Here is a 23,453-nt window from a genome sequence, read left to right as displayed (position 1 = left end):
GATAAACACTTCTAGGGTCGTATTTAATAGGTTATGTCTATTCTATACCATTAGCTTCAACGCTAATAAACAATGGAGAGTGAGACTTTTACTTATCAATTCTTGTCCCTTCATCACCTACATTTAGTGAAGTATCTATTCTACTAATAGTCAATTTTGAATATTCTCAAGAGTACATATTTCCATATTTTATGCTCTAATATAAGGGATCTAAATGAATTTTTGTTTCCTAAATCACATTTTTTGGTTGTGGGGCCAACTTCAGATAATAGTTATAATATTATATAAATTATGATTTATAATTCAACTCCTATACTCATGACCCTAAGGAAGAATTTAATTTAACAACCTACCCAATTGACTTGCTCAAATCAATTGTTACACATATTCATATGTATGCGGCCAATTTAATCTTTTATGTGGTTAGGGAGAAATAAATACACTATCCTAGTGACATTATTTGTTCTTTAAAGATATCTTCTTGACCAAAGTTTAAGAAGAATTTTTACTTTTATAGCTGAGATAGTTTTCCTTGACAACCTACTTTTCTAAATCAAAACTTGGATAACGGGCTCTAAGTTATAATCCTTTTTTACTATTATTGGAGTTTGCAACATCCTATGCTAGACTAATGACTACAAGAAACTTCCACACACGCACACACAAACACATACACATAGAGAGAGAGAGAGAGAGAGAGAGAGAGAGAGAGAGAGAGAGAGAGAGAGAGAGAGAGAGAGACAGAGAGAGAGAGAGAGACAGAGAGACAGAGAGACAGAGAGAGATTTTACTAGGAAATGAAATGATATATATATTGTTGAGATGATTTACAAATCTACAATAGCCTTTCTTGAATAGGCCAAAGTTGATGAGGTAGTTACAACTACCCTAGATACAAAATTAAATGCATGATGCATTCTAAAACTAATATTAAATAATGAGCTATGACTCATCTCTATCTAGAATGACACCTATGATAACTAACATGAATAATATTAAATGAGTTACATGTAACAACTAAGCTATACTAAGTAAACTTAACATGTGTGAATAGATGCTAACTAAGAACTAGTTAAGATATGTTCGTATTCACACCAACAACCATGAACCATGGACCCCTTGTTAGGATGTTGTCTCTATCCTCCATTGTTTGAAAGGTGGACTCTAAAATCCCAAGGGCCATAAAAATAATATTGGGTCAAGGGAAATCACCAAATCCTAATTTCTTAGTTCATTGTTTCTACACAAGGTACTTGGCTCTCTCCTTTGATCTCTATTTCATTGTATTGTGCATCCAAATTCTTACCGATCATATTTATTTCTTTTGAACCTATTTTGTGTTGATTGGATTTAACTTTTTTTCCTTTGATTTTTTCATACCTTCCACTATGTCTTCTACATTTTGTCATTTTCTCTTATGATTATTATAAAATTAATATTAATTCTAATAATACGTTAAACTATTAAATAAAAAACCTTTTCATTTTTTTATTATCGTTTTAGTTATGAATATCTCACATAAATTATGGGAACACATATTATTTTTCCTCTTAGAGGAAGATCTCACTAGATTTATTTAAATAGATTGGATTAATTTTTTTCCTTATGAATTTTTTCACATCTTTCATTGTGTCTTCTACTTTTTATTAATTTATGTATCACTATTATTTATCATTGGATTAAATATAAATTAAAATAACACATTATTGTCTTTGTAATAAAAAAAAAATTATACACATATTATAATGAATTCTTATTTAATAAAAAAAATGAATAATTAAAAATAATTATAACATCAAAAATAATTCCAACAATCTTCTAAACAATTAAATAAAAAAATCATTTTCCTAATTATCAATCTAAACTAAAATCTCACATATAATAGATCATGCAATTGCATATAATAGGCTCTAGTTTGGGACTCACTGTTGTAAGTTTACTCCTTAACAAGTTTCTTTTCTAGATTAAAGCTTGGATACTAGGATCTAAGATATATTTCTAATCTCACCATGAACCATGGACCCCTTCTTAGGATCTTGTTTCTATCCTCTATCATTTGAAAGGTATTCTCTAAAAACTCAAGGGCCAAAAATAATACTAGATCAAGGGAAACAATGAAAAAATATTTTGTTCTTAGTTATTATTATTACACAAAATACTCTAGTTTATTGTATTGTGCGTCAAAAATCTGACCAATCATATTTCCTTCTTTCTAATCTCTTTTATGTTTATTGGATTTAGCTTTAACCCCTAGATTTGTTTCCAAATATTTCATTGTATGCTTTACATTTTGTCATTTCATGTTAAGATTGATATCATACTAATATTAATTTAATAATATGTTAAACAATTAAATAAAAATCTTGTTTATTTCATGATTACCAATTTCATTATGAAATCTCACATAAATAAATCATTAAAATACATATTATTCTTCCAATTACTATAAATGCTCACTAGATTTATTTAAAATACATATTATTCTTCCACTTACTAGAAGTGCTCACTAGATTTATTTAATTAGATTGGATTTTTTCTCTCATATGAATTTTTCCACATCTTTGGCTGTATCTTCTGCTTTTTATTATTTTCTCTTAAGAATGATATCAAATAAATATGAATTTATTCTCACTATTATTAATTATTAAATTATACATAAATTTCAAAACACATTATAATTAAATACTTTATACACAATTATCTATAATGATGCATTCTCATGAATAATGATAAAAAACTTTAACATCAAACAAATAATTCTAATAATACAATCAAACTTGTCATTTTCTTTATTATCAATATGAACATAAAGTCTCACATACACTAGATCACAAAATTACAAATAATATTCTTCCATTTATTGGACTAGTTCACTAGAGAGTTTAAACAAATAATATCACGAATATAAACTATAGGAGTGATTGAGTAGAGGAAAGAAAGAGCTTATATGAGCATATAAAAAACGTCATCTTCTTAGCAGAAGATGGGAAATATAGCTTTAAAATTAAGGGCATGTGGATAGCCTCAAGGAAGGACGAGCGAGAAGTTCCACACTCCTGGGCGTGGTGGATCCAAAGACTTCCGTCATATCCAAATCCCCCTCCACGCTCCACTCAAAACAGTGAATGAACTGAGCTAAGAGAAGGTTCATGGTCACAACGGCCATGGCTGCCCCTGGGCATCCCCTCCTTCCTGCACCAAACGGCAGTATATCAAAATAGTCTCTGTCTCTCACAATATCAACATTTTTACCCATAAATCTCTCTGGCTTGAATGCCAGAGGATCTTCCCACAACGATGGATCTCTTCCAATAGCCCAAGCATTGACAATAAGCCTGTTTCTCTCAGGAATGAAGAATCCACCAATTGTGCAATCTTGTATGGATTCATGTGGAAGCAGCAACGGTGCCGCTGGATATAACCTCAGCGTCTCCTTCACCACACACTGCACGTACTCCATGCTTGCTACATCACGCTCACTTACAGTCCTCTCCCTGCCTACCACTGAATCGATTTCCTCTTGCATTTTCTTGGCCACACCAGGGTTTTTAAGAATCGCACTCATTGCCCAATCTATCGAAGTAGACGTCGTCTCAATTCCACCGATGAAAATATCCTTCAAAAGTTATTCAGCCTTGTTAGATCAAGAAGGAAAACAACTACCAATCAAATTTTAAAAAAAAAAAAAAGAAAGAGGGATTGTGCTATAAATAAGAAGTGATGCGTACAAAAACAATGGCTTTAATGTTTTCCTCTGTGATTTCCCTTCCATTGAGTTTTCCTATTTCCAAGAGCACGTCAATTATGTCCTTAGTAGCAGACTCCTTGTGGAACTCTCTCCTGCGCTGCTGGTGCTCCTCTATTATTTTCCTTATCACTTGGTCGAAGGAGTTGTGTACCTTTTTCATGCGCCGGTTCACTCCTTGCAAGTCTAACCAGTCTAAGTAAGGAATGAAATCCCCGATATTGACAGCTCCTACTGTGGCTGAAACCTCTTTACCCATCTTCTTTATCTCTTCGCTATTAGTGTCACAATGAAAAGAAATTGTTCTTCCGGAAAGGATTCGCCACATGACTGCCTGCACAAACGATGAAATCATGTTGGTGAGATTAACAAGCTTTCTACCCTGCCCAGACATCTCCCACACTGAACGAGTAGCCAAAAGTATTTCTTCCTCTCGTACACAACTGAAGGACTGGATCCTTTTGGTATTCAGCAATTCTACCACGCACAGCTTTCTCATGTGTCTCCAATAGGCCCCATAAGGTGCAAAAATCAGATCCTTGAAATTATAGGCAATGTATTTTCCTGCAGCAGTACGAGGTCGACTGGCAAAAACATTATCTTGGGTTTTCAAGAACTCCTTGGCCATGGGAGAAGAAGAAACCACAACAGTGCGAACAGAGCCCAATTTCAACATCATAATGGGCCCATATTTCTTACCAAGTTCATGAAGATCACGATGAGGAAGCCTTTTCAGCTGGTTCAGATTTCCAATAATGGGCCATGCAAACGGCCCCGGGGGCAATCTGAATCCCAATGTATTCTTCCTTTGCACGCTAAATCTGTGCAAAACCCACAAGAAAACAATGAGTGCACATGCTGCAGCTGTTGCTGGAGCATAGGGACCATCTTTCATTATATTTCTTGCATGCAAAGATGCAGAAAACTCAGAGAAAGCCATGTCGATCGAAATTGCAGGAAAGGCTCTCTGTCTATCTCAAATTTATGTTCGTTTTGGCATCACTCTCTTTGTTTGATTGGAGGTAGATACGACAGTGTCAATTAGGGTTTATCGAAAAAAACTGTATAGCCGTCACTATATGTATGACTTAGCTTCAATATATTTATTTACAAGATAAGTATTGTGAACCTAGTTGCACGACTTTAGCTATGTAATTCCAAACGTGGTCGGTTGCATGATTCTTTTGTCGCGATTTGATTATGTCACCACAATACCATACTCAATAAAAAGATATGGCTAAGAATCTATAAAGCTAGGCGTGGGGCACATGATTTTTTATTGTCTCGGTTCACTACAGTCACAAGAAAAAATAAGAGTGAAAATATATAGAAGAGGACCACCACTTAATCAAATAAGTATACTCTCTTAAACCTATCACTCATCTAGAAGATGATGGGAAAAATAGTAAACAATTATATTTAATTTATTTTTAATATTATAACTCATGTCATAAATAATCAACTGTAATCTTAATCAATTTCATTTGAAAAGTATAAAGATAGAAAACTTGTAATGGTGAGAAAATAGTTGAAGTGTATTCAAAATCCAAAATCTTAATCTCTAAATAAAGATAATGATATTTTATAAGGCATTATTTGTAGAGTTGAGCTGTAACAAAAAAGGCTTTTCAAACTTATAATGAGAAAGATTTAAAAAGGTAGATTTTTTTCTCATAAAAAATCCATTAACATCTTTCCGTAATCAAGTGTAAAGATTTTTCATACAAAAACCATAAAAGCCCACCAAAATTTTTGAGAGTTGGAGTAATAAAAAAATTCACAGGGTAATAACTTAATTAATAAGACCAAATACCTTTGACAAGTTAAATGCAATAGAGAAAATAGCTATATTGTTTTAAAAAAATAATGAATACAATTTTTTTATAGTATAATTACATGACCTTGCAGCATAAGAAATGATTAAACCCTTACTAAAACTATAAGTCAAACTAAGATCATCACTAGTGTCTCAATTCTATGATATGAGACATAAGAAGTAAATGGCCTAAATGAGCTTAAGTAACTAGGTGTGAATAGGTCCTAAAATGAAACTAGCTAGATAATATACATTATTGACACTAATGCTTCTCTCAAAGTACAACTTAGGGAGAATGATAAAGCACACACAGATACAATGATGGGCCCTAATTAAAAGGATGGATGAGGTGCTTTTATCTCACAAATAGAATAAAGAAGAAAAGCTCCTAGGAAATAACGCTCCAGAAAAAAAAGAAAAAAAAATTGAAAAGTGAAAGAGAGAAGAGCTCAACATGACCTTCTAAGGACTAGTTCCATCACTAAGATAGAATAGATGTCTAATGCATATGAGAGAAAACATGAGAAGGACTAAGATGTTGTTGAAAGGTGTGTGCCCTTAGTCTCATTGTGTTGTGCAGCGCAGTGCTCGGGTTTGTGACATGGCTTAACCTCCTCCTATGGATTCTATAAGTCTAGTGGTTGTATCGAGTATTAACAAGTCGATCTTTTGGTGCAATGACAATCGCACTTGTAACAAGTGGTATCAAAGCTTTGTTGTAGGTTCAAACCCCTCACTTGCGCTAGGTGAGGAGAGGATTATTGCAAGGCACTCGGGTTTGTGACATGGCTTTACCACCTCTTATGGATTCTATAAGTCTAGTAGTTGTATCAGGCATTTACAGGTCGATCTTTTGGTGCAATGACAATCACACTTGTAACAGATGCACCATAAATTATCTTAGATAGAGTGGGAACATGGAGATAAATATAAAGAACATCGCTAAATCATAAAGAAGTTACAAATAATAGTCAAAATAATTGAAATGGCATTGAAAATCAAAAACTTCTTTTAGAATTAGGATGTAGATTAAGATCATAAAGACATAATTATGCCTAAGTTATCCAATAACCTTACTCAAATAATGAATCTAGATAGAAAACAAGACAATAATTTCACATTTATTTAATTATTTCATTTAACTTACATTTAAAATATATCTAAATAAATTTTGAGAAAACTAAAACTTAACCAATAAAAAACAATAGCATTACTAATTGAATAACACAATAATAATTTGAACAATTAAATTAAATATCTTAATATTTTTTAAATATCAATATAAATATGAAATATCTCATATAGGGGAGAGGACCCAGCAGTTGCGAACCCTAACTTTGCACCTCTCAAAGTCTAATATATCAATGTTGAACAACATTAAAAAAATTGTAACATCTTCCTTGGCTAGTTGACTGCTTAAACCGAAGGTTTCAAGTAGTAATCAAAATTTTGATGCCTTTATTATGTGTATTTGCAAAACATGTTGAAAACACCACTATTCTAACCCACTACCCATTGTAATCAGTTACCACCCATGATCCTTGATTGTAGTTGCACCAATAGTATTACAAATTATGACAAAAAAAATTACATCCCCTTTTAAATATGAACACACAATCATAATGAATTATACAACATAGAACATATTAATAATAAAATAAATATAAATTACTTTATTTCTTAATTATCCTAAAATGATAGTACATTATATCAATTATTAGATAATCTAAGAATATAAATTATTAATAAATTACAAATGAATAAAAATTATAAACTTTTCCCTAATAACACTATCCCTAATGCTACAAATTTTAGTGTAATCTCATATTTTTCTCTACTCTACTGCCCCAAGATGATCCATCCTCTACTACTCTATGATGATTCATCCACTAAGATTTGAAAGCATGATGCCCACTTGTAGGAAAGGCATTGTGTCTACTATCATGGAAGAGGACGTGTCCACCAAGTAAGGCTTATAAATTTTGTTTTTTCTATCATATTATTTGATCTTCATTATTCTCACTACATTATTTATTTTGTAAGAAATGGATCCTCTTTATAAGTTTTCAATAGTCAACAACGTCCAACAAAGACTCTACAAATGTGTCTGATGACACAAAGAAAACTAATAAAATTTGGAACTTATGGAACAAGTAAGGTCATTTTTTACCTTACCCTAACTATGATCTATTTCTATATGTTGGTTTAAAATTCTTGAAATGATATTTTTTTGTTGTGATTGTTTGTTGTGTTTAAAGGATTTTAATACTAATAAGTGGGAATACCACAATGGATTGTTTTCTATATTTTGTGCACTACTAATATTGTTTTCATTTCATACTTTTGTGGCCCATCACCAGCATGAATTCTATGTTCTCTTGTACGTATTAATATACTAGAAAAAATCCCCGCAATTAAGCAATGGTTAACAAATAGTAGGGATTTTTTAATTTTATGCTTGTAGTCCAATGTCAAAATTTATGAAGCCTTAATAATGTCTTTCATTTTTCCTTGTTTAAGATTATAAATTTTTTTAAGATTTTTCTATACTCTACATCGTTAATTTTAATACTAAAAGGTTTATGGTATTTTGTGGATACAAAAAACAAATTTTTATCTCAAGTTAGGGTATGCATGTTCCAAAAATCTTATACTTTTTATTTTTATTTTTTTATCTATGGCTCAAGAAAATTTGGGGATTTTTGCTATCTTGGGCCCATTAATTTTATAATTATGGATTGGTATTACCTTATATCAATTTCAAGGGTGATACTATTGTAAGTAGGTTTTTCTATGGTGATTTATATAGATAATTTTATAAATATAAGTTCTAGTGCTTTATACGGAGCAAGTTTCATGGATTTATACAAGCCTCTATAATTTAAATTTTGTGTCTCTCACTTATTGTTTCTAGGGAAAATATATGTCTTAGCATTAAAAGGGTTTATGGATTGTCAAACTCTTCTAAAACATTGTATGTTGTAATTTTATATTTATGATCTCTCAGTGTTTTTATATCTACCAATGGTGAAATTTGTATTTCATGTGTAGAATTTGTATGGTTCTTTAATAGTTGTAAAGGTCTAGATTTTTCTTTTAGGTTGAAATTTTACATATTTTAAAGACATGATAGTTTTGGTCAGAATAAAGAGTGGTATAGTTTGGTAACCACATAGTATTTTGCACCTATGATTCTTCGATGTCCTGTAATTTCTCACTCCTCTACAAATGGAATTTAACCCAATTGATTTAAATATAGCTAGTTGGTTCAAAATGGCATGGCCTTAAGTCCAGCCCATTTTCCTATTTTTTATGTCTATGCTTCAAGATGATTAACAACAAGCCCATAGGATGAATTTAAAAAATTTAGTTATCTAATTTAACATCAATTTCAATGAGAGAGTGAACTACAATTTTGACTATAGTAGTGACTATGATTGAGTTCTATTTTAACTACATGAAGTAGATATTGTGAATTTTCTATATATTCCAATTTAATTATTCCCATAATAAAAATATTCTAACCTGAGCTACCAAGTTCAAATAAGGTAAAATTAGAATAGTATAGTGTATAAATGTTATATACTAACATGCGTGGATAATGTGATATTAATTGCAATTTGGTGGTTGGGTTGTTTTCTAGCATAAAGTGCAAAATAAGGAATAAAAAAAGATAGATCTTGAATTAAATGGATATGATTCATTTTCTTTAATCACATGTATATATACTATCTACAATTGACAACTTTAAGTAGTAAAACAATGGGTTCACTAAAATGGTTAGATAGTCACGTAGTGGCATGCATTGGACAAGTGAGATTTGATTATTTATGAGCCTATGAAGTTTGAAATATATATGTCCATGAGAAATGTAAGAGAAAAATCATGATATGAAAGATCATGTATCAAGTTGATAAATTACTAAATAGATATTTACATATACAAGTAAATATGGGGAGTTCGAAGGTTATAGGTCTATAAATTCTACCAAGTGGAGAATCAATAACTCCATTTTTCCTCATACTTCATGAATTCAATCTTTAGTTGCTACTCTTGATAAAATAAAAATAACATGGCATTTGAGTAGATGTCAATCATGTGAGGTTTTTTAAGGAATAATAAGGAGAATTTCACTAAAATAATACTTAGAGTTAAGAAAGAAGCTTGTTGAGTGCTAAATTCTGAATAATAAACTAGATAATAGTTTAATTATCTAGCAAAACTATATCTAAAAGGATTTCATGGAATCTTTAGGTAATATTACTAATAATTTACTCATAAGAGTAGATTCATGTGATAGAATAATCTACCTTATTAGATTTATTTATTTATAGTTTATGTCTTCATTAAAGAAATAGGTATTTACATCTAATTCAATTCCACCAACCACTTTGCATTAATCATTATTCTGAAACCATGATGCACAAAGAAATCACCAAAAATGAATTAAAATTAGGTTAAATAGAAGTATGGAATCTAATTGGGATGCTAAGGAAAAGAAAGAAGTAATTACTTCTTAGAAACACTAGATACAAGTGCTATGAACCATAAATAATGTTTATAGCAATTAAGATTCAAGAACTATCTCTAATTCATTTAACAACCAAACTGCAAACATAATTTCTAGCTACAAATTCTAGGAACCATAAATAATGTACATATAAAAATTAATATTCAAGAACTCTCTCTAATTCATTCAAAAACCAAACTACAAATATAATTAATTTTTTTGAAATCACTTGCTAGATTAGAAATGAAAAACTATAGATATGATACAATTAGTTTTTACACCAATAAATATAGCTTTCTAGTGTTAAAGAAAATATTAATAGCTTGTTGTAACATCCACCTAGGTTTATTAGGTTGAAATTATTACCCTTGAGGTATTGCATCTTTTGAAGTACTAAGAACTTGTTGCTAAGCTCTATATTTGCTCAAAATATTTTATACTTTTCAAATATTATCTCAAATTATGTTGGTCAAAATCACCTAACTTCAAGTTGTTGAGATTAATCAATAGATGAAGGCTGGCTTTTGATAAGTGAAAGGTATTATATAACCTTGATATCTCAATAAAATGTAAAGCATTTCCCTTCAAATATTTCATCATTGTTTAAAACTTCAACACATCTAGATTATCATTAGTTATAAACACAAGAAACATTGCAAACTCTAGTTTTTCAAAGTTTTAACCTTTTGAGTTCATCGCCATATCAATGATTTTTCTACTACCTTTCTAATATTTGTGTCAAGAGTATCTCCATTTCCAACAAACTATACTATATAATCTTAACTGATTAAAAAGATAACTACTAATAAAGAGTTCTAGTATTTTCCTTGAACACACTAAAAATGTAATTTATTGGAAACTAATCTTAAATTAGTATATGAACTAAATGAAGGCAAAAATGAAACTTAAAAAAAAACCAACATCCTAAAAATTAATGTTTACAACAAGAAAAATATATTTTAAAGTCAAAAATAAATTTTAATGAAAGTAAATGATGTTTGGGGAAGGATATTGAAGCACGAGTATCTTGTCTATAACATGAGTTTTAGAGTAATCTCACTAGTGGGATTTTCAATTTCACATCATTTAAAGATGCAAAAAAAAATTGCTCAATAAAAGGTTGAAGCCAGAAATTCTATTAATATTATAAAAATAAACATTACAGAGTCTTAGGAATAATAGACAAAGCAATTGAGCCTGCTAGGTAATACTCCCAAAGAAGTTCATAGTATTAGGTGAATAAAAAAGGCCTTTCATAAACAAATTATATCAAAACATAAATGATAAAGGCAAAAAATGGAGAACAAGTTGGCTATAGGAATTGAAAACAAAGATTTTCCTTGCCTCAAACCACATTGGAGGGCCTCAAACCCTGGATATCTACAGATGCTCTCTGTTGAGCACATTCAATAGCCACTAACAATCACTCCACTTGTTCAAGACTTAGTTCCTCCTCATCATCACTAGAATTTGAACTCCCCAAACCATCCAAGGATTCATCATATTTATATTTCCAAACCCATGCTTCTTCTTCATTCACATCATTACCTATAGCTCTCTCTACCCAACCCTTCTTAGTGAGCCCCATTAATCTCTTGAGGAACACCAATCCCCTTCTAATCCATAATTCTCTTGCATCTAAACTTTGTCAATTCCATATAGTGAGAATTGGAAGTTGTGACACCTCCCCCAATCTAATTTTTAGCAAAAAAACAAGTTTTCCTGGAAGCAAGATTTTTAATCTTTCATCCACAAAGACAAACTCTATCCAAATTACCTAAAAACGTGTCTTTAAAAATGCAACAACACAGTTCTTCTACTACCACTTTGTTTTGCCCCATGGTCAACATTATGGCCAGAAACATAGCCAAAATATCTGAATTGATGTGGTATCTATGATCTACATGGAGAAATTTTGGACCCAAGATAGATTTCACTACATGCATAAATAAAATCTATGAGTAATTAAGCACCTGCCCTAGTCATTTTTGGGTTATTTCTTCTAGGAAAGTCATTTGCCTCTTACTAGCCACTAGTCTAAATAAACAATCCATGGAGACAAAAAGGAATACTTGTAGATAATAGAGGAAAAATTTGGAGAGAAATTCCTGCAAAAACAAAATAGAAGGAAATGTATGCTGAAATTTCTAAAAAATATTTTTAATAAAGCCCTTATTCTGCTTATTTCTTAGGAAAAAAATTTCATTAATGCTATCAATAACTCCACACATAGAAATATCCTTTCAAAACCCTGATTTAACTGGTCATATCCAACTTTTCCTTCAAAAATCAACTCTCAAAACCTGCAAAAAAAATTAAAATAGAAACTTGAGTGCCATTATGGAGTGGGATAGATCACAACTAGATAATTTCAATTTTATAAAAGTTAAAATTGATCATTTTAAATCAAATTATATGAAGTTAAACTTGATACAAAAATTTTACTACTATTTGATTCTATATTTTTAAGTTGTACTCTCATTCCCACCAACATCTCCTCAGGACCAATCTAACCAACAAATTATTTAATTATTATGTTATATATAATAATATACAAGGATGAAAGATTTGGATGTGGTATCTTAAGTCTCTAATATTTATATCATAATTTCCAAAGGGTAATTAAAAAATTTAAGTTTTCACATTGTTATATAAACATCACAAAATTAAGACAACCATGTGAATAGTGAAAAAACATTAAAATATGATGCAGGAGCATCTGAGTAGTTCATTCGGTTGGAGCAGTTAGCAGTGGAGTTGCTTGGAGATTATTGTGTTTCTTCATGTTTGTGAATTTAGAGTTGTGGATCTGGATTTAGCATCTAGAGATCCTTGACTTAAATATATTTGAAATTCATGGCATTTGTCTTTGATTCTAGTGAGATATTGATTCTGGTATGGTTCCAGATTGACTTGTTCTTGTTGTGTTGAGCCGACAAAGTGTGAATTGGGTTGAGGATCATTTCCATAACTTGTGGATCATATGGGAGTGTTGTTTTGGACCTAATCGATGTTCTTGTAGGTTCGCGCGAAGTTCTAAGAATTATTGGAGGCGTTCTTGGTGGTGATTTGGCCGACATGTTAGTGTTCTCACGTTTCATTATGAACTGGTGGACCTTTGGCCAAGTTGATTCAGTTGTTGAGGCTTGCGGATAGTATAAAGAGAAATTTTGGAGACTGATTTGGGAGGGATAGAGGATCGTGAAGGATAAGAATCAGAAAAGATGTAGATTCCAGAGGACTGCGGTGTTCTAGTCTGGTAGATTGAGGTCCGAATCAAAAAAGCATTACTAGAGACAAAGTTGTCAAGTAGATGACCTGAGGATCATATATTTAAGTTATTTGAATGATTTTGTGATTCTGGGCTACAGTCCAACATGTATAAATCCTGAGGGAATATGTAATTCATCAAAATAATATAAGGATTGAGCATTGAGGTTGGGTTTTTCCCTTTGAGGGCTATCCCAGGGCATATCTTCTGTTGAATGATCTTGTTTTGCTTTGTTATCTCATGGTATTTTTTTATAGGCTACAAGGTGAGATTGTCCTTCATTGAATCTCCCTACCTTGACTGCACCAACTGGTATTAGAGCGAGATTCCGTTCTGGAGATTGCATTGTCCTAAAGATTTTGTTGTGGGGTGGAAAACTGTGGATCTGACCTACAGTTGTAGAGGATTGGCATTAAGATGGCTTAAAATTTGGTTATGAACTTGTTGATGGAGGAGGAGTTGGTTGTGAGTCAATTCAATGAAAAGAGCTTGAGGCAGCTTGAAGACTTATTTAGATTGTCAAACATTGAGGCAGTACAAGGCTTACAAGAAGACCATCGAACCTAGGAGCATGAGCTTGAGGTAGTTGACAAGTGGACTTGAATAGATCACTAAATTGAGGAAAGTTGCAAGGTTGTCTAGTAGATCACCGAGGAGAGGCAACTGGAACTTGTAGTCAGACCGCCGAACTTGAGATAGTTGCAAGTAACTGTGAGCAGGTCGTCGAAATAGATTTGATGTAGCATTGGTTGTGGCATGTTGTAGTTCAAGTGATGGGACTCACTTTTCAATTAACCCCGAGAGTCTGATGCAGGAGCATCTGAGTAGTTCATCTATTTGGAGTAGTTAGCAGTGGAGTTTCTTGGAGATTGTTGTGTTTCTTCATTTTTGTGAATTTAGAGCTATGGATCTTGATTTAGCATCTAGAGATCCTTGAATTAAACATATTTGAAATTCATGGCATTTGGATTTGATTTCGGTGAGATATCAATTCCGATATGGTTTTGGATTGACTTGTTCTTACCGTGTTGAGCTGACAAAGTGTGAATTGGGTTGTGGATCATTTTTCTAACTTGCGGATCATATGGGAGTGTTGTTTTGGACCTAACCGATGTTCTTGGAGGTTTGCACAAAGTTCTAAGCATTATTGGAGGTGTTCTTGGTGATTTGGCCGACATGTTAGTGTTCTCATGTTTCAATATGATCTGGTGGATCTTTGGCTGACTTGATTCAGTTGTTGAGGCTTACAGATAGTATAAAGAGGAAGTTTGGAGATTGATTTGGCAGAGATAGAGGTCCGCGAAGGATAAGAATAAAAAAAGATGTAGATTCTGGAGGACGACGGTGTTCTGGTCTGGTAGACTAAGGTCTGGATCAGCAGAGCATTACCGGAGACAAAGTTGTTAAGAAAATGACCTGTAGATCATAGATTTGATTTATTTGAATGATTTTGTGATTTTGGGCTACAGTCTAGCATGTTTAAATCCTAAGGGCATATGTAATTCATCAAAATAATATAAGGATTGAGCTTTGAGGCTGGTTTTTTCCCTTTGAGGGCTATCCCAGGGCATATCTTGTGTTGAATGATCTTATTTTTCTTTCTTATTTCATTGTGATTGTGTTATAGGCTGCAAGGCAAGGTTGTCCTTCATTGGATCTCCCTACCTTAACTGCACCAAAATACCATGTGAAGACGTGCGTTATTGAATAACTAAGTATTTAACATTATAATAAATATGAAGATACCATGTGAACCATTTTATATAAGTATTTTCTATTGGCATGTAACATTATAAGTGGAATTTATAAGGGGAATCCAAGTTGAGGAGGTGGGGGTGTGGTCATCAAGGATCCAAATGGCAACTTGGTGTTGTCTTATGTGATTAACCTTGGCATTCAAACTTCTAGTTTTATGGAAGTGGAGACAACATTTTATGGGACCTCAATTCTCAAGGACAAAGGTTACCAAATAAATATTATAGAGGGTGACTCAAACAATGTCATCATGATGCTTCAAGGTAAAGCAACACTTAGCTAAAGTACTAGAGACTTCATTCCCAAATGCCAAAGTTTCCTATCCATATATGGATATGTAAGAATCAACCACACCCTTAGAGAGGGGAATAAGTTTATGGATTAGCTGAATAACTTGAGTCTCTTCTCCAACCAGCTCAAAATCTAGATGATTTTGCGTGAATTACTTTATGACATCCATACCACAATACAAGCGAACATAAATCCCAATGATGCAAAATATATAAAGCATTTTTTTAAATTTTTGTCTTGTCCATCTTGTCCTTAAATATTTTAATGATTTGGAGAAGGTATATTAAATCTAGTGATGCAATACTTCTACCAATATTTTCCTAAAGCTATTTTTAGAAACCCTTTCCTGGTCACCGTTACTGGTCTCCCTATGAATTATTTTACTATGGGGGGTGATCTCATTTAAACCAGGCCAAATAATTGTAAAATTTTTAAGTAGAATGAAAGCCTCTAGCCGATAGTTGAAATAGGTAACCTTGTGTCCTATATGGAGTGCACGTGAATGGTGTTAACCCTTCTCTCTCAAAGAAGTTTGTTTTCTCCTTGAATAAGGGTGAAGTCAAAATTGGGGGTGTGGTTTTTATGGTGCCTATGAAATCTATTATTTTCAACACTGGTCTTACTATGTAGGAAGTGACCTTCCCTAAGAAGCCAAGAGAGAATTACAAAGTTGACTTCAATAGGTTCCTTAAGTCAGGTGATAAGATTTCTCATTTACAAAGTCGCTTTAATAGGAAACATCTTCCTTGTGTATGGAAACAATTCCAGTCCTATCTCTTCCCAATGCTTAATCATCTTAGGTATGGTTGTGAAAATGAACTTTGCTTAATGGATTTTATCCTCCATTTCTCATTGTGTCATTGTTAGTAAACCTAATAATGTTCTCCCCCTACACCGGGGGTTAATTTTGAGGCTTTATAATTTTCACCTAGCTATGACCCCTACTAGTGGGCCCTTCTTTAACCCTATTGGTCCTCTTGCTAACCCCACTCTAGTTGTGGAACTTTTTGGAATCTCTATTAGTGAGGATACCCCCAGTGTCAAGACTACCTCTAAGTCCAAAGGGACCCAGACCTAGATTAACCCTAAATATTATGCTGAAAATAAGAACTTCATCCCCGCCCCCCTCCCTCAAAGATATTATTGTCAAAGAGATGAATGCAAAGGAAATTTCTTTTGAGGAATTTTCTTCCTCTTGGTCCATAAGCTCTAAATGGACTCTAGAAAACCCTAAAGTGAACTCTACTGCCCCTCCAATGTCTTCCTTAGGTTCCCCTCCTCCCTCCCCTATTAATTCCCCATAGAAGTGGGATTTAGCAAATTTAGTAGAAAAGGCTAATGAACTATGTAGTGCTTAAAATTTACAAGAGGCCATTATCCATTGGATCCTCACCCAACTCAATGTTGCGAAGAAGAAAATTAATAGGTTGGAAGCACTTGGCAAGGTTGATGCTAGAACCTCCAATTAGGTGATGGAAGAAAAAGATGAAAAGATCAGGTGACAGGCCAATGAAATGGTAGAGAATCTTGAGAAATTGGTTGTGATGAAGGAGGAAGTAAAGGCTCTTAGTGAAAAGGTAGAATTGAGGGATGAAAGGAAAGAGACAACTGAGGTCCTCGTAGTTTTTCAAGGTAACTTGAAGACTCTCTAGAGGATGTTGGAGGAGATGATGGCCCTCAAAATGGAAATGGAAAGAAAAAACGTATCTTCTTTACAAGCCATCCAAGAGGAGATTGACATAAGGTATGCAAAGAAGAAGCTCCACCCGAAATTGTCTTGTAACACTACATCAAAGCCTACTATTTTCAAGGTCAAGGCTAATCTAGAGTCCCTGGCTATCTCTTTGGGTAAATGTTCTAACAAAAGATTATATTTCTTTGAGAAGGTGAAAGTTATTAGCCAAGATTAGCAAGTTGAAGAAAACCCCCACTAGCTAGACCATTGGTTTATATCTTCGGTGGATGATTGTGGTTCCTATTTGATGTCTTTTGGTTTCTAGTTTAATTCTCTACTATTAGTTGGTTATGGTCATTTGCTAAATTTGTTCCCTTTTTGTCAGCTGGGTTTTTTTGTTGGGTGCTCTCACCCATTATGAGTCATGTAAGGGTTTAGGCCTCTCCCATTTTCTATCTAATCATAAAATTATAAGTGGAAGAATCTTTTATTTTTATATACTCAATACATTTGAATTGTTGAATACAATAATTTTTTTACTTCTATATACTCAATTAATTTGAATTTAATAATCACATGCCTTAGGATTTTGTACTTTATGTTATATATTTGTTGTAAGGAGCCTTAATTTTAAGTTGTTTCAACCTGTTTAAGTGTCATTTATACTTAAATTATTCGCAAGATTTTTCAACAAACAAGTTCTTAGCTGAAATTGTGTGAAAAAAATATCAAAATTGTTATGTTATTGTTAATTACTAAACCAAAATAAGTTATTCCATAAATTTTACCAAACATATAATGATATGTTACTTCCTAAAGGAATGAGTACATTTTTTTAATTTGTAACAGACAATTATTTGGTTTTAAAACCACTGTTTTAGAACTAAAACACGTTTTTTTCTTGGAATCTTTTTATATGTGGCTTTTAAATTATGAACTATTATTGGATAAGAGGTGGTGGGGTGTATTGATAGAAGAAAATTTAAAATTTGGTGTGTTAATTGTTTTACTTGACTTAAATGGTGAACCTCATATTTGTGTATTTATCTTGCATATATTGAATATTTGGTGGTTGAAGTCTCTATTCTAGGTATTTAATGGTCAATGTTTATGAAAGATGGGATGAGTAAGAAAAAAAAATAAGAAAATTATTTATGTCAAGTTGGGAACATATTTAACTATTGAAGGACTAGAAATTGAGCACTTGTGTATTATTAATTAAGTAGTAAGTATGTAGTGATTTAAAAAACTTGTCCATGTTTGGATAAATATCTTGTAAGATTGTTCAAATTGAAATATATTATATTATGTTAGATTTTCATAATTTCAAATATAATATGAAGTTATCGTAAAATTTTTATTTTGTCCCATATGAAGTATTATAAGCTTTAAAAATGTTTATTATACCAAAGGCATTCCCTACATGAAGTATGCAACCTACTTGTTGAAATCAATGGTTCACAATTGAGAAGAAGGATGCATGACAATTGAATTAATCTCAACATTATGCTTATATTTATATTAATCTAAAAAAAAATTAAAAACTTTAAAAATTATATTTTAATATTATTGATTAGAAAAAGAATGTGCAATAAAGAAAAATCTATCTTCTACTATTTTCTTCTTTTACTAAGAATATCTTTTAATATTATCTTGTTTTATTATATATTCTATTTTTTAAAGTTTGGAAAATAAAAAAGAAAGAATTAGATTTCTTTTTCTTTTAAGGATAAACTTTTTTAGTTTAAAATTTATTTTGATTATTTATGTATTTTCATGAAATTACTAATAATATCTCAAAAACATTTATAATTAATTTAGTTTCTAATTATTTTTCATATTAAAATTTAAATTATTGTAAAATAGTTATATTTTGAATTTAAAACCTATCTTTCATTACTATCTTTTATTTATAAGAATATATTTTAATGTTATCTTCTTTTATTAGGATATTCTATCTTGTTTTTCTAATTTATTCTACTCATCTTCTTCTCCTTTTAAAAATTAATCTCCATTAATTAAAGAATTTATTATAATTATTTATGTTTTCTTATGGAGTTAAAAATAATAATTAAAAGATATTAGAATTAATTTAATTTATAATTTTTTGTCTTATTGAATTGTAATTTATTATAGAATAATTGTATTTAATTTTTTATTTCTATTTATATAATAAAATATACTTCAACTCAAAACCTAAATCAAAATTTTAGAGCGAGAGAGAAAGAGAGAGAGAGAGAGAAACTAAATTTTGATTACTCATTTCATGCCAATAATTTAAGGATATCATGTGTCCTTGGGGATTTATGCTTAGTGTAGCATGTCATTTGATTATTATCTCTATCTTTGTCTCTCTCTCTCCCTTATCTATATCTCCTTACCTCTCCCTATATGATCTCCTCTCTTCCCCATCTATCCTTCCCCCCCCCCCCCTCTCTCTCTCTCTCTCTCTCTCTCTCTCTCTCTCTCTCTCTCTCTCTCTCTCTCTCTCTCTCTCTCTCTCTCTCTCTCTCTCTCTCTCTCTCTCTCTCCTTGTTTCTCCCTCCCTATCTTGATCTCTATCCCTCTCTCTCTCCCTCTCCTAAATCTTTCTCTACTACTTGTCTTTGTCACATTTTTTCGCTCTCACTCTTTCCCCTTTCATCTCTATCTCCATGGATCTATCTCCTCCTCTCTATCTATATATCATTATCTCCATCTCTCTCTCTCTCTCTCTCACACACATTTACTCCATCTCTCTTGTTTGATATATCTATCTCCCTATTTATCCTATCTATCTCTTCTATACATATATCTCTATCTCTCTCCCTGGCCCTATATATCTCTATCTCTCTCCCTGGCCCTATATATCTCTATCTCTCTCCCTAGCCCTCTCTCTCTCTCTCTCTCTCTCTCTCTCTCTCTCTCTCTCTCTCCTCTCTCTCTCTCTCCTCTCTCTTCTCTCTCTCTCTCTCTCTCTCTCTCTCTCTCTCTCCTTTTTTCTCCCTCCCTATCTTGATCTCTATCCCCCTCTCTCTCCCTCTCCTAAATCTTTCTCTATTACTTGTCTTTGTCACATTTTTTCGCTCTCACTCTTTCCCCTTTCATCTCTATCTCCATGGATCTATCTCCTCATCTCTATCTATATATCATTATCTCCATCTCTCTCTCTCACACACACATTCACTCCATCTCTCTTGTATGATATATCTATCTCCCTATTTCTCCTCTCTATCTCTTCTATACATATATCTCTAGCTCTCTCCCTGGCCCTCTCTCTCTCTCTCTCTCTCTCTCTCTCTCTCTCACACACACACACACACACACACACACACACACACACACTCAATCCCTCTCTATCACCCTATCTATCTCATTATCACTACCTCTCTTTCTATTATCTTCTTGTATATCTCTATCTCTCTCTTTTATCTTCTGATATATTTTTTAATTCTTCCTCTATCTCTCCCTATTTATTTGGCCCTCTATCCATCTCTAGTTCTTTCTATTTTTCTATCTCTATTTCTCTCTATTTTTCTATCTATTTATCTCACTCCCTCTCATCCTCTCTCTATATCTCCTTTTATCTCTATCTCTTCCTCTATAGACCTTTCTATCTCTTTCTCTCTATCTCTCCCTCTATATCCCCCTATCTTTTTATCTCTTCCTCTATGTCTCTCTATCTATCTATTTATTTTTTTCCTTCTTTCACTCTCACTCTATCCTCCTCTATCTCTAGACATGTCTCCCTTTATCCATCCATCTCTCTCCCTCTCTCTCCTCCTCTCCCTATTTTTAGAACTCTATATTGATATCCTTTTTATTGTATATATCTGGGTTAGTGCAGGATCAAGGGGGGCCAAAAAATGGCGATGTGAAAAAAATAGCCTTCCTCACTCGCCTAAAAATGTGAAAATCCGTGTTGACTTTTTGCTAGGCCTGGGTGTTAGTACACCTTGGCTTAGTAATTACCTATGCAAATCGGATATCCGATTGTTATTTGTAATTTTAATTTAAAAAATATATTATATTATATCATAATATAATAATATATTATATAATACAATATTATATTATATATAATATGATATAATATTATATTATATTATATAATATGATATAATATAATATTATATTATATAATATGATATAATATTATATTATATTATATTATATAATATAATATAATATAATATAATATAATATTGTATTATATAATATTATATTTTATTATATTATATAATACGTATTGTATTATTATAATATAATAAAATACAATACAATATGTAAAAATACAATACAATACATATTATATAATATAATAATATAATATATTATATAATACAATATTATATTATATTATATTATATTATATATTATAATATATATAATATAATACAATACATATTATATAATATAATAATATATTATATAATATATTATTATATTATATATGTTATTTAAAAATAATTGAAGTATAGAAATCAAATATTCGATTTTCTAAGACTTTTATATTTTGACAGTGACAGTCCCGTGAGTTATTTTTAACTCACGGGCCACGCAAATTCATCAAAATCCGATATCCGCTCCATCCAATATCCGGTGTTTTGACAAAAAATTGCTAAAAAATAGATTTAGAGGTAAGAATTTTATTGTTTTGAATCATTTTCATTCATTTTTTGTATTTTTTGTTAATGTTTATTTGATTTTTCATTCAAAATATTGTTTTTTTTCATGAAAACTAGGTTTTTTTAAATCAAATACCTAATTGTTTAAATTTGTTAACTAAATTTAATTGTTTACATTCAATTAGGTTAAAATGGGGGATAACAATGAAAACACTGACCAACCACAACTGCAACAACCAAACCCTCATTTGCCAAACCCCCCCTCAATTCAAGATTTGATTGCACAAAATTTGAATGAATTGAGGGGGATTGCAGAAGTATATCGTAGGATCCCTCGTCTAAACCCATTGTTTGATCCTCTCACATCGATCATAAAATGTATGGAAACCATGACTAAGGAGCACGATGCCACCCTTTTGTGGTAAGATTCTATGAAGCAAAAATATGCAGATGGCTTGTTGTATAAGGATATCAAGGATCTTGAGATATCCAAAGCCAAAATCGCCTCATTGTTTGTCAATCCCCATACTGGTCAGCCCGTAGATCCCAAAAAAAACAAAAATTTCTATCAAATGGTGCACAAATGATGGGATTGTGAAAAACTTTTGGGATCATTAGTGGATGGTTTTCAACAAACCACCCAACAACAATCTTGTTATCCCCTTCTATTTCATAAAAAAATTGTATGCTGAGTTTGTTTTACACAAACATGTGAACTGCTTTGACATCCAACCTTTCCAGGGTGTAGGTTTAGGTATGCCCCAAAATAGACCTGAGGCAGTCAAAGTAGTCCAGGGCCCATATGTCCCCCCTCCTCTTATTGATCCCCCACCTGCAGTTCAGCATCCTGATATCATTTGTGAGGCGGCTTCACGGACCATATCGGCTATTCACTCTTTGAGTAGCCTTTTGGTTTCTTAGGTTGCGTTAGTAGCTTAGCCTACTCTTGATGGTAGTAGTGCATCTGGTGCCGGTGATACGTCATCATCAGTTCCACACATACGCGTGCCCCATAGTTGTGTCATGTGTGGGCACGTATGGTTGGGTCCACTTGGACAACCCGTTGATCCTCATGTGGACAGTGCAAATTATGAGGTGAATGAGATGCATGATGCACTAGATGTTATTACATAGACTGGAGTATACCTTGGGGAGTCCTCACATGCTAGAGGCGAGGAGGCACCATCATCATACATTGATGATGTATTCGTAAGATTTGTGTTTTCACAGTTCATGTTATATTTTAATTAAACATTTATAAATTAGATAATATTAAGTACTAATTTTTATTTACATGGTCTATTTAACAGTTGATGACCGAGGATGAGTTGAGACAGATTCAAGAGAGCACCTTGTCGGCCATTTCATTTGGCCTTGATAGCTTGACGGTACATATATTATTGCACCTAGTCATTTGTATTTTATTGTACATACATGCTCATCATTTATATTGGTATTAATTAGACTATGTAGTAACTTGCATGTATATCTTATTTTACTCTTGTAGGGCACAAGCAGCACAAGTATGGGGTAGTGTGATTTAGGATCTGGTAGTGCAGTTGGAGACAAGGGAAAGGTAATTGAATGCAAATATGATTGAATGAATAGTTTAAATCTTATAGTGATTATACATGTCTAGACATAGATTGATAGTTTCATATACTACTTGTGTATATATATAGAGAATTCTTGGCTTCACATCCTTGATGACTACACCCAGTATACCTGAAGAAGAAGAAGAGATGCCTCGAGTAGATGTGTATTTATTTTATTTTTTGATTAG

General features: G+C 32.2%; 1 protein-coding gene across 1 annotated transcript; it reads right to left on the bottom strand.

Annotated features, from left to right (window-relative positions):
* Positions 1-2,886: 2,886 nt before the first annotated feature.
* On the bottom strand, positions 2,887-4,683 carry LOC131076220 (cytochrome P450 750A1-like). The gene is made up of 2 exons (XM_058013293.2): positions 3,729-4,683; positions 2,887-3,616 (listed from the first exon to the last, which is right to left on the bottom strand). Exons 1-2 carry the CDS (start codon positions 4,638-4,640, stop codon positions 3,005-3,007), a joined length of 1,524 nt encoding a protein of 507 aa, XP_057869276.2. The 5' UTR covers positions 4,641-4,683; the 3' UTR covers positions 2,887-3,004.
* Between the last annotated feature and the right edge of the window lie 18,770 nt (positions 4,684-23,453).

This window comes from Cryptomeria japonica, chromosome 4, assembly GCF_030272615.1.
Source record: "Cryptomeria japonica chromosome 4, Sugi_1.0, whole genome shotgun sequence".
Lineage (NCBI taxonomy): Eukaryota > Viridiplantae > Streptophyta > Pinopsida > Cupressales > Cupressaceae > Cryptomeria > Cryptomeria japonica.
Note: the sequence above shows the minus strand (reverse complement) of the source record. Positions and strands in the feature narration are given on the sequence as shown.

Excerpts from the sequence above, each read along its gene's own strand:
- LOC131076220 (XM_058013293.2), bottom strand. The coding sequence starts at position 4,640 with ATGAAAGATGGTCCCTATGCTCCAGCAACAGCTGCAGCATGTGCACTC. Across the intron at positions 3,617-3,728 it reads ACATTAAAGCCATTGTTTTT|GATATTTTCATCGGTGGAAT; the intron begins GTACGCATCACT and ends TAACTTTTGAAG.